The sequence below is a fragment of the Symphodus melops genome (assembly GCF_947650265.1).
Source record: "Symphodus melops genome assembly, chromosome: 2".
Classification (NCBI taxonomy): Eukaryota; Metazoa; Chordata; class Actinopteri; order Labriformes; family Labridae; genus Symphodus; species Symphodus melops.
The window spans coordinates 20468366-20481433 of record NC_136692.1 but is presented as its reverse complement, the minus strand read 5'-3'; the positions used below and the strand labels follow the sequence as shown (position 1 = coordinate 20481433).

The following is a 13068-nucleotide window of genomic DNA, read 5'->3' as shown; positions in this document are numbered from 1 at the left end:
CTGTGCTTGTATTATCCTCCTCAGTGACAGGGATGCTGATGCTCTGGGTTTCTTCCTGTCGCCGTGCTTCAATTGACTTATTTGACTGGTTGCTTCGTAAGAAGTACTGGTCAATGCAAGGCCCCTGTCTCTCAAGTACCCTCTCTTTCCCTAGTGGGTTCCTTTGTTCACTTTCTGAAGCAATGTCCGTCACTGCCGCCATGGGTAGCTAGCCCATGAAAGCTACATGTAGTCCCATTCATAGCAAATTGAAAGTGACTTTGGGGTGAAGTGTCTTGCCTACAAGGACACATCGGACATGTAGCTGCAGGGGGATCGAACCACACACCTTTTGTTTGAGAGATGACTGAGCTACAGCCACCCAAAAAGTGTTTGTAGTGTCCATCAGTATGAACTAATCCCATTCATACACATTAACAAACAGCCGACAAAGCAGCAGGAGCTACTCTGGGGTTAAGTACCTTGCCCAATTTGGTTGTAGAAGTAGTAGTGGCCAAACCCAAACCAAACACCTCACAGTAATGCCTTATAGTAAGGCTTTGGTTTCCCAGAGTTTCAATTTAGGAGTTTTGTTTTACAAGGCTTCAGGGACTGTGCCTGCATGGTGCCAGTTATGGGGAGAGCATATCCATGTTCCCAGAGTTCTACATTTCCCAGCTTATTGTCCCTTTTACACAACAGGATTTCTCAAAGGATTTTATGTTCCCAGCAATGTCTTGAAAAATATACGTATGTTGGTATAAACATTTACGGCTACTGGTGTGTTACTTTTACACTGGTAGCACTTTACCCAAAGTGAAGGCTCTACTGTGTGTTTTTGTTTACCGTCATACAAACTACACTAAAAACGTCTCTTCTAAAGAATTTGTTTTAAAAGGTAAGCTGGAGCATTTACTATTCTCTTAGAATGTTATTTAACAATTGTCTTCTGGACCATCTCTTCATTCACCCTCTAAAGCTATTCTTCCTGGGGTCCGCACTTTATATATATTGTGACAATACATTTTATATTATCCTTTTTACACGACAAAAACATATCTACAGTAACTAAAAATAATAAAGACAACTGAAAATGAACAAAAAGCCAAAACAAGACAAACACACATTTACAGCATCTAAAAGATAACATGACTAGACAAAAAAGTTCCAGCAGTCTCATCAGTACTTACTACTTAACTTAAGTTTGTCAGTGAATACTGTTCTTACAGTGCTTTGTTGTTTAGCATGGTTCTGTGTATTACTGAGCATTGAGATGCTGTTCTTGAATTAAGAAGACTAAAACAACCTCTCACAACATGCTATGTTGGATAATGTTGAGTCTGTACTGAAAGATAATCTTCTGTACAATTTTAGTTGTATTTAGTTGAGTTTTAGTTCCTATTATGTTCCTTAAGAAATTAAGTGAATACAGTAATCTATGTTTCATTTCCAACAAAGAGAGGCTTTCAGGCATTTTACTATAATTTGATCTCAACCCACAAGAGCTACTCGCGCAGCTTTATTCGTGACCTGTTGTCAATTTTTTAATGTTATACTTTTTGAAAAACTTGACTAAAGCACAGAGCAATAATCAAAATGAGAGGAAAAAAGTGTTTGTTTTTTGCACAACTTTTAATCACGGACAAAGTATTTCCCATTTTCATGACTAATTTCTGTACGTTTGTCCCATAAAAGTCTTTTGTCAATGATAACTCCCAATAGTTTGATCTGTTTCATTATTGTCTGAGCCATGAGATCAAGCTTTAGTTTTGTACATAAAGAATAATTATTTATAACCCCTAAACTGTGTGTTTTAGATACATTTATTACTACTGATCCAGTCTACCACTGACTTCAACTCTCTCTAAATTAGTATTTAACTCAGGGATGTTTCTATCTGATAAATATATGGTGGAGTCATCATCATACATTGAGAAACATGCTTTTAATACTGAGGAAAGATCATTTGTGAAGATTGTGTACAGGAGCGACACAAGACCTCGTCCTTGAGTAACTCACACCTGAAAAACTTCCATTAAAATACACTGACTGTTTTCTATCAGTCAAATAATTAAAGATAGCGCTTATTGTGGAGGAAGCATGCATCTGAAGAGTCAGTTCATGAGCATTGCATGGATATGGTTTGTTGGCCACCCTTGCCAGAGATGTTCTACACCTCTTGAATTCACTGAAAATGCATGTTAATTTTCTATGTATTGCAATGCAGTCAATGCATTGTGAAGCTGTTGTAATGGAACTGGATTAGTGAACAAACTGACATGCTATTTCCAGAGAGGAGAAGTGTGATTTGTTTATTTCAGTAGCAAAGTGAGCACACGTCCCCATCCACAATAAATATGTTTTTTAAGTAAGAGATTTTCACACTGGTGCTCTGATGTCTTCTCAGTCATTATAGGTTACCATAAAGTCCAAACTAATGTCAATCAGTTACATTTCTAGCAGGTGTCACATACACTGTCATATCAGACCCCTTCAAGGCAGGTAGGCTTACTGACCACCAACATGCTAATTACCCACAGTGCGGATTTTGAAGTTAATTTACAAAACATGGGTTTGCTTTCTCCATGTCATACTCATAGCCCTCACTTATATAGCTACTTTGTAAACTGGTAACTGGATTGCAAAGTGACACATCATGGGGGGTTTAGTGTATTGTCTTCATGACAAATAGTTCATTTTATTCCTTTGTTTCACAATCACTATAACAGTAAAAGTACAAAAAAGACAAAGAAGAAGATAAACAACATCTTAATTTCTTTAAAGGTCATGTGTAAGTTAATCTTGCCCTCTTATCTTCACCAGCGTTGTCCTCCTCTTCCATTCTCTGCACTTCTTATGTCTACATCCTCTCCACGCTCTCAGGACATCTCCTGCTCTAGGACCTGTGTGCGCGCTGCCAGTGCAAGTAACAGCCTGTGCAGCTCTCCCTGGTGCTGAGGGAATTCCTGACATACACGGTGCAAGATGGCGCTGACAGTGTGCACACGCTCCATCTTGCTTTGCAGAGCAGCGTCGATGGATTCACTGTTGGATAGGGATTGGTACCCGCCCTCACTCACCCCCTGCAGCTTCTTGGTCCTGCTTTGAAGAGTTAATAGACGGGCCAGATTCTATGTGGACAGAGGGGAAGACAATTAGATTGTTGTTTCTTCTTTTACTTGTTGAAAAATGTACAACAGTGCTCCACTTTCTGTGGGAGTAGCTCCAGTATTCTTGGTATTCTAAATGTGTGGGAGTGGTTTTCATGAGTGGAAACAGCGATGCACTTGACAATAAATTCACAGCAATTTCCACACGACCCAGAAAAAATGTTTACGTAAACATTCTCACCACACTTTAACCATTGTTAAAGGTATAAACAAATCTCCAACAACATTGTTTTTTGTTGAGTGACGCACCATTTATGTATTTCTAAAGTAGCCTAACCCATTCATGACTAATAATAATCATTAAAGTACTACCACTTATATACGATTGAAAGTAGATTTATATTTCTACTCAAATGGTACAAATGACTTGATATAATTCCAGGTTTATTTTAGAGATATAATCAGTTCTGTACGATTTTTTATCTGTGAAGTTCTCTTGGTTCATTTTTACAAAAACCTAAATATAGGTTTCTATGATTGTAACCAAAAGATGCATTCACTGACAATAATCTGTATAGATTTGTAAATATCTGTGTATATATATTGATAGACATATATATATAGATAAAGATCTGTAAAGATTTTCAAATGTGATTCAGAGAGCAATGGTTGGACATATTCATGTTAAATCACGACTGTGAGTTTCCATTGATTTAACGGGTACTTTATTGTGATGAATTGGTGTTAAGACGTGTAGCTGCACTTAATGGAGCCCAATTGAACCTTAGTCCACGTTGTTTGTAGAGAGAGAGATATCCTAAACTTTTTGGGTCTTGGGTGAATAAAGGGATTCAAGATTAGCTTAGAAAAAGGTGTATGCTGTAAAAGGAATCCAATGTGGACTGAAGAGGTAGCATAGCAAAGAGTCATACACAAAAAAAAAAAAGAAAAAATACACTCTGTCCTTCTTTCACACATTTAAAGAGACACACATGACAGGAAATGATTCTTACGCTGTCTTTGGTGTCCTGAAGATTTACAAAGTCAGCGTCCAGAACGTAGCTGGCGCTGCAGACATTTACCAGCTGCTGCTTCTGCTGTGCCAGCCTGTCGCTCAGATTCACCTGGCTCTCCTGTAGCTCCCTGATAACCTGCTCACACTCAACTATATGCTGAAATTAAACAGACTGCGTGTGAGGTCGTTAGAAAAAAAAATGGTGTGGCACGTGTGCAGAAAACAGAAAGTTGGAGCGTTAATACCTTGTGTGTGTCGTGGATCTTGCGCTGCAGGCCCTGTATTGCTCGGTTTAGCTCGCCCTTTGTGGTCTGTTTGACGGACGTGTGCACCATGGCCTCCCTGCGCAGCACAATGGTCTCTCTCTTTGCCACTGTTTCTTCACTTTCTCTGAGCAGTCGATCCTGCTGCTTCATCAGCTGGTTGAGCCGCACCTAAACAATAAAACATGCTGAATAGAGTGGGCACTTTGATTAAACACGCTCAAATTCACAGATGCACAAGGGCTCTTGTCTTTATTATGAAATGTCAGGAGCTTTCTTTCGAGGTTTTGTCTCCAACAGTGTAAATTAAACCATTAGAACACGAATTAGCACTGAAGAAAATATCCAGTCAATTTGAACTACAATCCAAATACAATAAATCAACGCTTGCCATTCATTTTATTCCCTAATACGTCAAATTTTGAAATGTTGAAACATTTTGCTGGATCTCCCAAGGACGAAGAGAATCACAGGAGAGGCAGCAGGTTAAACAAACGCCTTTAAAATCTTGTTTTTTGTGCACACACTAAGGAGCCTACAAAGAGATGATTAAGGCTTTACCTCCATACGGTGAATCTCGCCCTTCATCACCTGGATTTCTCCCTGACCAAAATCTATGTCCACAGTAGAACGTGTCTCTTTTACAAGCTGGATCTTCTTCTCCCACAGCATAATCTGCTGCCTATTGGCCAATCAAACAAACAAAGGATGAAAACAGGATGGAGCTATCGGACAGGATGCAGCAGAAATGAGTCACATCAGCAACATTTAATAACAGTAGGGATTCATTTCCCTGGTTAACTTGTAGAGTCATTCTTTTCTTTCAAGTTAAATACTTTTTGACAGAATTTAAATCAAGCTGGGAATCAATGTAGACGTGACTGACTGGGCCTCGAGCAGACTGTTAAGGAGTCTCTCTTTTTCCTCCTGGGTCTTCTCATGTTTCATCTGCAGCTCGATAGTCTCCCGCTCAGCCTCCTTAAGACATCACATCACAGATTAACACATTTGCAGGTATGACTTTGAAAACAGAGCAACATTGGAGAGAACACGTGAGTGCCACGACATGCCTTGAGTCTATGCAGGAAGTCCATCTCCATCAGTGCGTTCTCCTGCTCCATTGCGACACTGAGCTGCCCGTTCTTGCTGATCAGAGTGTTGAGCTTCAGCAGGTCGCCTCTCAGCATCTTTATGTTCCTCTCCAGCTCCGCCTCGTCACGATGCTCTATGTCCACCTGACCTGGCGGGTGTGCGGATGGCTTAGTAGCTTACCAGGGTTCGAATACATTTTAAGAATTCCATACAGGGCCCAAACTTCCAAATTTTTTTTTTTTTTGATTTCATCAACAATATTGCATGATAAAGAAAAAAAAACGACCGAAATAAAGTAATGATGTGAAAATGAAAAAGATTTTAAAATCTGACTGTAAACGTGTACGATCCATTCCGATGATAGGTATTCTCAACACAGCATGAACGCTTGCATATAGCTTTCTTAATCTCCACCACGACTGAGCAGCCTTGTTTATTCTCCGAGTTGACAGAAACTTCATGACAGCTTGGATAATCACTTTCTTTGGAGACATTCTAAAATGTATATCAAATGCCTTAAAATCACAAACATCTGAAATACTACTTTTCTTTTTCACTCACTGTAAGTTCATTTTGGAGTGATTCTTTTTCCATGCTGTCTAGGAACCCTTATATGAGGAAGCAATGACTGACTGATACTTAAAAGGTTTACTCTGTGCACCTATTTGAGTGCTTCTGTAAACTTGACTACTTACTCTGCAGGCAGACTTTTCCCTGCTGCATGTTCGTGTACTCTTTCTGCAGTTTGAGCATGTCCTTGCTGGTGGCTTCTACTTCCCGGCTCAGCTCTTCCAGTGTCTCCTGCCGTTTCATCCAGAGCTTTTTGACACCGCCCATATTTGCTGTCACTTCTGAAGACTGAGACATCAGTGCCTCTATCTTGATTTGCGTCGGGCTAAGGTCCTCATGCTGGGAACAAATACCAAATCACAATGAGGGCCTGCCACTTTAATGCTGCCGTTAAATTCTCTTCCCATTAAAAAAAGATGACAAAGGATTACTGCTTCTCTTAAATCACTCACCCCGGTGCTGGCTGTGATTTTACTGATTTTTTTGTCATAGTTTGCTATGCTGGACTGTTTCTGTCCAATCAAAAGGACAATAGAAGAAATGTTCGCCTGCGTGGTCGTCAGTATCTTGTTTTTCGTTGTGATTTCTTCATCGAGGGCTTCCTGGATGACAGCCAGGCTTTCCAGATGTTGAACGACCTTGCTGCTCTCCTGTTCCACCACTACTATATCATTCTCCAGCTGCCACAAATGAGAGACCTAAAAGAGAGGGAGAGCAGATGATAAAAAAAAATTAAAAAAAGATAATGTTAAGCATCTTTTATGATAATCATATTGCAGATGTGGTTTTGTAAATGCTCTTTTGAAGTTTTGTGTCCTCTGTCACTAAACTCAAGCTGCCTTCCATCGCCTCCTAAAGGAAGCAACCGCTTATTTCTGTTGACTCAGCGTTCCAGCTTCAGATCAGGCAATATAGCGTTAAGAGGTCAACTGTTTACAGTTTCAGTTGTATAAGGGAAGAATAAATACATGAACTGAGCAAAAACACATAAAGTAAGATGAGGTTGTCTGGTCTCAACAAGAATGGAAGCAGCAACACATGACTGAGGATGACATGGCAGTTAGTTAACATTGCAGCAGCACTTCTTTGTTTGTTTCTTGAGGAAATGTAGTTCTTACAGTTGTTGTTGTTGTTTTTTCTTTTTTAAATTAGTGAATGGTGAATGGTAAACAGAAGCAGAGACACAATGTTCCTTTGTTTTGGATTTTCAGGACAAAATGTCGACAATTCTTACAGGTCTTTCCTGCAAAATCTTTTGAACTGAGTCAAAGTATGTTCACATGTCCGGTAACTGTTCTGAAATTGAAGTTCTAAGAAAATACTTTATAGTTTTAAGATTGTGGTTGTGTTTTTGGACAGATTATAACGAATGTGGACACTAAAAAGAGACACATTTAAAAGACAGACTTTAGGGAAGAAGCATTTGCTCGTCGAGGTTTAGGAACATTTTGACTGATTAACTATTTACATACAGTCCTGAATATTTCACTGCATCTTCCTCAAACATCTTAAATGCTTTACGTCTGTTTAAAACCTATATTTACCTTTTCCTTCTTAAGAGAGGCTATCTTGCTGGTGAGTCTTTCGGAGTATTTAGCTGCCTTGTTGTGGGTAAGCTTCTGTTGCATACTGGTCATAAGCTTGTCTTCCAACTCCAGACGCCCAGCACTCTCTCTCTCCAGCTGCTTCCTCTGATCGTTCACTTCAACCTGGTGGGTGTCGGTTTCCTAAACAGAAAAATGAAGCCAGTTGGAGAGTGAACTGATGAGTGGCAAGAGGAAAAAGAAAGTGGCAAGACAATGCAAGAGGAGATCTTGATAAATGGGTTGCAGAGCTGTCCTCTGAGCACCTTCGTCAGCCTGGTGAGGGTGCGCTCAGTCTCCTTTAGAGTGCGCTGGCAGGTTGTGTAGTGAGAATGCAGAGCCTCTTGCTGAACCTGCATCTGGCTGATCTGCTTTTTTAAGGATTTACAATCCATCTCGGACCAGTTGAGCTGCATAGTTAGGGTCTCATTTTGCTCCTGCTCCTCAGTTACGGATTTCTTGTACCCTTCAATCTCTCTGTCCAGCAAAATGCCCTGGTGTGTAACAGCACTGGGGAAAAAATGAGAAGAGTGAAAAGAGGTCTCAGTTTAACATTACTATTGGATCTAGTGCAGATGATGTACGTCTGCAGACTTCAGACTCTGGTGAATGTGAAATAGGAGGACAGCTGAGTGATAGTTTCACTTGATTTTTGAAAATGCAAACTGAACAGTAAATCTCAGCAAAGAGTCAAACCTCCATGATGCTGCTTATTAAACGCACGTCTCCTGAACGGACATCATCAGTTACATGTCATACCCGCGCCCTCACTCTCACCGCATGGCGTCCTGCATTGCGCTGAAGGCCTCGTCTCGTCTCCTCATACCCATCAGGCTGCTGCTCCACTGCTGCAGCAGCTGCCTACGAGTCATCGCCAGAGACTCCGTTTCCATCTCCGCCTGCACACAGAAACAAACGTGACGAAACACATGCTGGGGAGGAGGTTTGAAACGTTCTTCCTCAGCACGCAAAAAAATGTGTCATAAAAGTGTACCATTGCATTGACACTGTCCTGAGGGAACAACGACATTACCAACTGTTTTTCATTATTAGCTTAGAGTCCATTTCATGTGGAAAGAGGCTGGAGTCCATCATGTCAAATTAATAATATATTAGTCATATTAAGAATCACATATGCCGCTAGCTTTGGTCTGTGTTCTGTTGTCTCTGTGAGTTACAGAAAAAACACCTGTATGCCAAATATAAACGTGAGTTCTGTTTGGATTATAAAGAAGCTGTTATCATTTTAGTTTAAATGTAAAAGAATCAACGTGTTTACAGTATCAAAACAATGATCACCTGATGCTGCAGCTCAACAGAGCCCTCCTGCCTCTTTGAGACAGCTGGTCTGGTTTTTAAGTGAAAGTGAAAAATGGCTTGCTCTTACGCCTGTTCACTCCCCTCATAAAGCAGCCAGAGTGAGGGACTAACTGGGATGAATTGAGGTTCATTCTGTGGCTGAAAGACTGTGTTCAACTGGAGATCAAAAACGAGCTAAAAAAAGAGAGTGGGTCCTGGGAGTCCATCTATTACCTACAGCTGATCCCAGCGGACATTATGACAAACACTTCTTATTGTCGGCTGCACAGATAATACTCTTTAAATATACTTGGCAATAAAACCTGATTCTGATTCTGAACTCTTGACAGGCTGCCGGTCAATCAGAGAGCCGACACATTCAACCCAACAAGCACGTATTTGAGCTATGATGAGAAAAGGCAGTACTGAGGACGCGTTAACACAAGCGTGAGGGCAACATGCAAACTCACAAGGCAACAGTGCTTACCCACTGTGACGCCATAAACTTGACTTACGGCTTTTATTTGCAACTCGTAATCACTAGTTTTGCTGTAGACTCAAAACCCTGAACTAGATCTGACAATGTGCAACTTTCACGAACAGGTTTGCCATTAAAACATGATATGCAATAATTAGGTTCATATAAGTGCTGGAACTCATAGAACCAAAGTGATCAAGCATTTTTAAGCTGTGCATATTTCTGTCATTATTTTTGTTCCGGTCAAATGAAAAGTACTTACCTGGAGATTAAGGACATGTTTTAATCAAAAGGTTTTTATTGTTGTTTGCCACATTCTAGTTACCTTAGCCAGAGCTTCTTTGGCTGCCTGTGTCTCTTCTGCTTGGGCTTTAGCCTGGGCCTCATACATGGCTATCTGCTGCGTCAGCCTCTCCATATCCTTCATTAGACGCTCGACATAAATATCCTGATAATGAAGGAGTATTTATAAAAAAACAACCACTGTTACATGATGAAGCCTCATACAGTCAGAAGTTAAAGAGGTGTCATGTTTCCGCTGTCCCCCCGTCCACCTGCTTTAATTTCTGTTCTTCGGCCTGGTTTTTCTCTGCTCCTGCTTTGTGTTTGGCGTTCTTCAACACTTTCACATGAGAGCGCAAATCCTCACTGACTCCTCGTGTGAAGAGGAGATGCTGCATCAGGTCGTCCATCTCCGACTGCAGCTGGGACACTTGAAGAAGAGATACACGGCAGTCAACATCGACACAGCGCGTTCAATCTGTGTGCACGTCCGTCGGAAAAGGACCGAACTAGGGACTGTTCAACTCAGAGCCCGAAGAAGTAATGACTGTTTGAAATCAGTAAGTCTACTACACGCCTGAATATCTTGTACATAGGTAAGCATCTGAAATCTAATTTCGGTAGCTTTATGACCACTCAGAGATTAAACTCTTATAACAGAACTGGTGAAGTGATAATTACTTGAATTACACAAATATTTTGGCTTATTTCCAAATATATCTTTAAAATGAGAACTGTTACTAAATGTCGATGGACACAGAGAGTTCTACAGAATACTGGATGAACAACAAAACAAGACCACAAAGGCGTTCTCACCGTTAGATTTGGCGTTGTTGTTCTGGCTGCTACTGCTGGAATGCTGGCTCTTCATCACTCCCACTTGATCCTGTATCTGCAGATGTTGGGCTTCCGCCTGTGCCTTGTCATGATGACGCTCCTCCAGCCTGTTCTGGAGTCTTGCAAGCTGCTTCTGAACTTGAAAGAAGTCTAAAGCTACCTCCAGCTTGTGGTTGTCATCCGTCTTCTCGACTAAAAGCTGAGGCAGTCAGAGAAAGATCACAAAATCCCTCGTTTAGTCCCCCAGGAAATCGAAGTGTACGTTCTATTTTTTGTTTTCATGCATGGCTTGTTGGTCACAGCAGTCTGTTTTTTTTTTCTACACAGGCCAACAGCACCATCTTCTGGATGAATTGCCACCCTTTAGATGTCAGGTCAGGGAAGTGGGGGATTGTTAAAAACATGCTGTTTGCTTCTTTACGTGTATATCTGTTTGTCTGAGAAGTGACAGAACAAGTGACAAGTTACCAACCTTTTCCTTTAGACGCTGGTTGATCCTCTCCAGCTCTTTGCTCAGCTGACTGCTGAGGGCAGCTTGGTGCCTTCTAACCAGGTGCTACCAAAAAAAAAAATCACATGGCAAAAAAATTGGCATCAAATGCATGATAGTAGGCTTTATAAAAATGAACCAACGGACTATGTAATACTTGTATTACACATGTTTAAAAGCTCACTCTTATGTGTTTAAAATGAACATACAGTAGCTTGTGAAGACAATTCTGTCCTCTGCATATTTGTTGGAAAACTCTCGCTACAAATTAAGTATCTACAGTGCATCTTGTACACTAGACACAAACACAGACACTAAAACCATAACTCTGTTAAGAAGCAACAGCACAGAATGTTGAAGAAGCTACAGACATGATCCGGGTCAAGAACAATAAACTCCTCCTCTTCTTCTGGCAGTCGATCAAGGTACTCTGCGTCTTCCAATGCGTTAAGATCTGAGAGGTGAGGCAACGGCATGTCAGAAACATTTTCCCGCACAGAAATCAGAAAATCTTTAAACCATAACATCTAAATGTGAAAAAAAAATGTATTTTCAAGTGGTAGGGTTCTTGTAAATATGTTATTGAAAGTATTCTCGTCTTTCTTTGACTTTATCTTGTTAAAGAGTAAATTTGGGTTAATTCTTATGTTCATTTTCTTATAAATTTGACAACATCTCATTGATTCTTTCTTAATTCATTAAATTGACTTTAGACAAAATGGGTCTTGAGCAAGCCATTTTGTCTGAGCCCTTACTGATGTTACTTAAATCATGTTGCACTACATCTATACCAATATTTATTTCCCTCTGATTATTCAACTTTGTCAAAATGTGTCATGCTGTTGTTTTGTACCTTTAAAATCACAAACAAGGTTACTGTGTGACTGACCTGCATTGAAGGCTTCAGTGTGATACTCATCTGTGCCACTGTGCTCAGAGTGAGGCTGGGGGGTCGCCATATCCAGCTCTGCTGCTGGCTCATCCTGGAAGTCAAACTGTGACACATACAGAAAGTACAAATAAAGGTTTTGATGCTGTTCATGATTAGACTTTAGTTATTAACACACACTGAATTGATCATATTTGTGGGAACTGTTTATTTTTATTACAAGATAAATGGACTTTATGTTATCTATTCTATACATACAATTTCAAAGACTAAAAATGTGACATATCAATAAAAACATCATTTCATAAATGTGACTTTTCATTCACAAGATGCTAATAAGACATGTCTTTATTGATCCCCAGAGGGAAAATTTGGGGTTAACACTACTACAAACAGTATTGAGCTTTCTTTCTCAGATAAAACAGTTTACCTCTTGATCAAGTGATACAGAAGCTTCATGATCCTCTGCAGAGTGAACTCTTCCATCCTGGGTCTTACTGTCTCTTTCCTCTTGGACGGACTCTTCCATCCTTCCCTCCTCTGTCTCCCTCTCCATGAGGTCTACGAAATGACAAGTGTTTTGAAGATAGCAACATTTGCATACACTGGTAACTACAATGTCCTCCTTGCCAACAGGTAAACAAACACAGCCAACTGTTCCTGTCTTTTTGAATAGCGTATTTATTTTTCCAATTCCTTATGTAGAAAACTAGCTCGCAGTGTGTAGCCTGTGTTAATAATAATAATAATAATAATAATAATAATAATAATAATAATAAAAAACGGAGCCAACACGAGCGAAACTATCGAATCTCGGTGACATGAACCTGCAGTCACGATAGTAGGCGTTTGGTTTAGGCTAATGTGACAAAGTTGTGGAAGACAAATAATCAATACAGTTTTTGTCTGGATGTAAAACGGCTGATCATTTCATTCAATTTTGATTAAAATACACGCTATTGTCACTTACCGCTGTCACAGAATCGCCTAGCAACCGTTGCTAGGCAACCGCAAACTTCCGGTAGACTATCTCAGACAGGAAGTTTTGCCCGGCAGCTGTAAAGCTCTAGAAAAGCACTGATGATGATCATGATGAATCAGCATCATACTTTAAATTGAGACCGAGTGTATTAGTTATATAACCATTTTATGATCATAAATAAACCATGTCCTGTTTAATG

General features: G+C 40.2%; 1 protein-coding gene across 1 annotated transcript; it reads right to left on the bottom strand.

Moving 5' to 3' along the window:
* Nucleotides 1–2271: 2271 nt before the first annotated feature.
* ccdc40 (coiled-coil domain 40 molecular ruler complex subunit) lies at nucleotides 2272–12909 on the bottom strand. Its single transcript, XM_079337503.1, has 19 exons — nucleotides 12858–12909; nucleotides 12318–12448; nucleotides 11888–11993; nucleotides 11370–11452; nucleotides 10981–11064; nucleotides 10488–10707; nucleotides 9944–10101; nucleotides 9715–9837; nucleotides 8390–8511; nucleotides 7879–8122; nucleotides 7574–7756; nucleotides 6482–6727; nucleotides 6155–6368; nucleotides 5438–5607; nucleotides 5254–5345; nucleotides 4929–5049; nucleotides 4350–4538; nucleotides 4103–4261; nucleotides 2272–3110 (listed from the first exon to the last, which is right to left on the bottom strand). Exons 2-19 carry the CDS (start codon nucleotides 12441–12443, stop codon nucleotides 2859–2861), a joined length of 2892 nt encoding a protein of 963 aa, XP_079193629.1. The 5' UTR covers nucleotides 12444–12448; nucleotides 12858–12909; the 3' UTR covers nucleotides 2272–2858.
* Nucleotides 12910–13068: the final 159 nt, after the last annotated feature.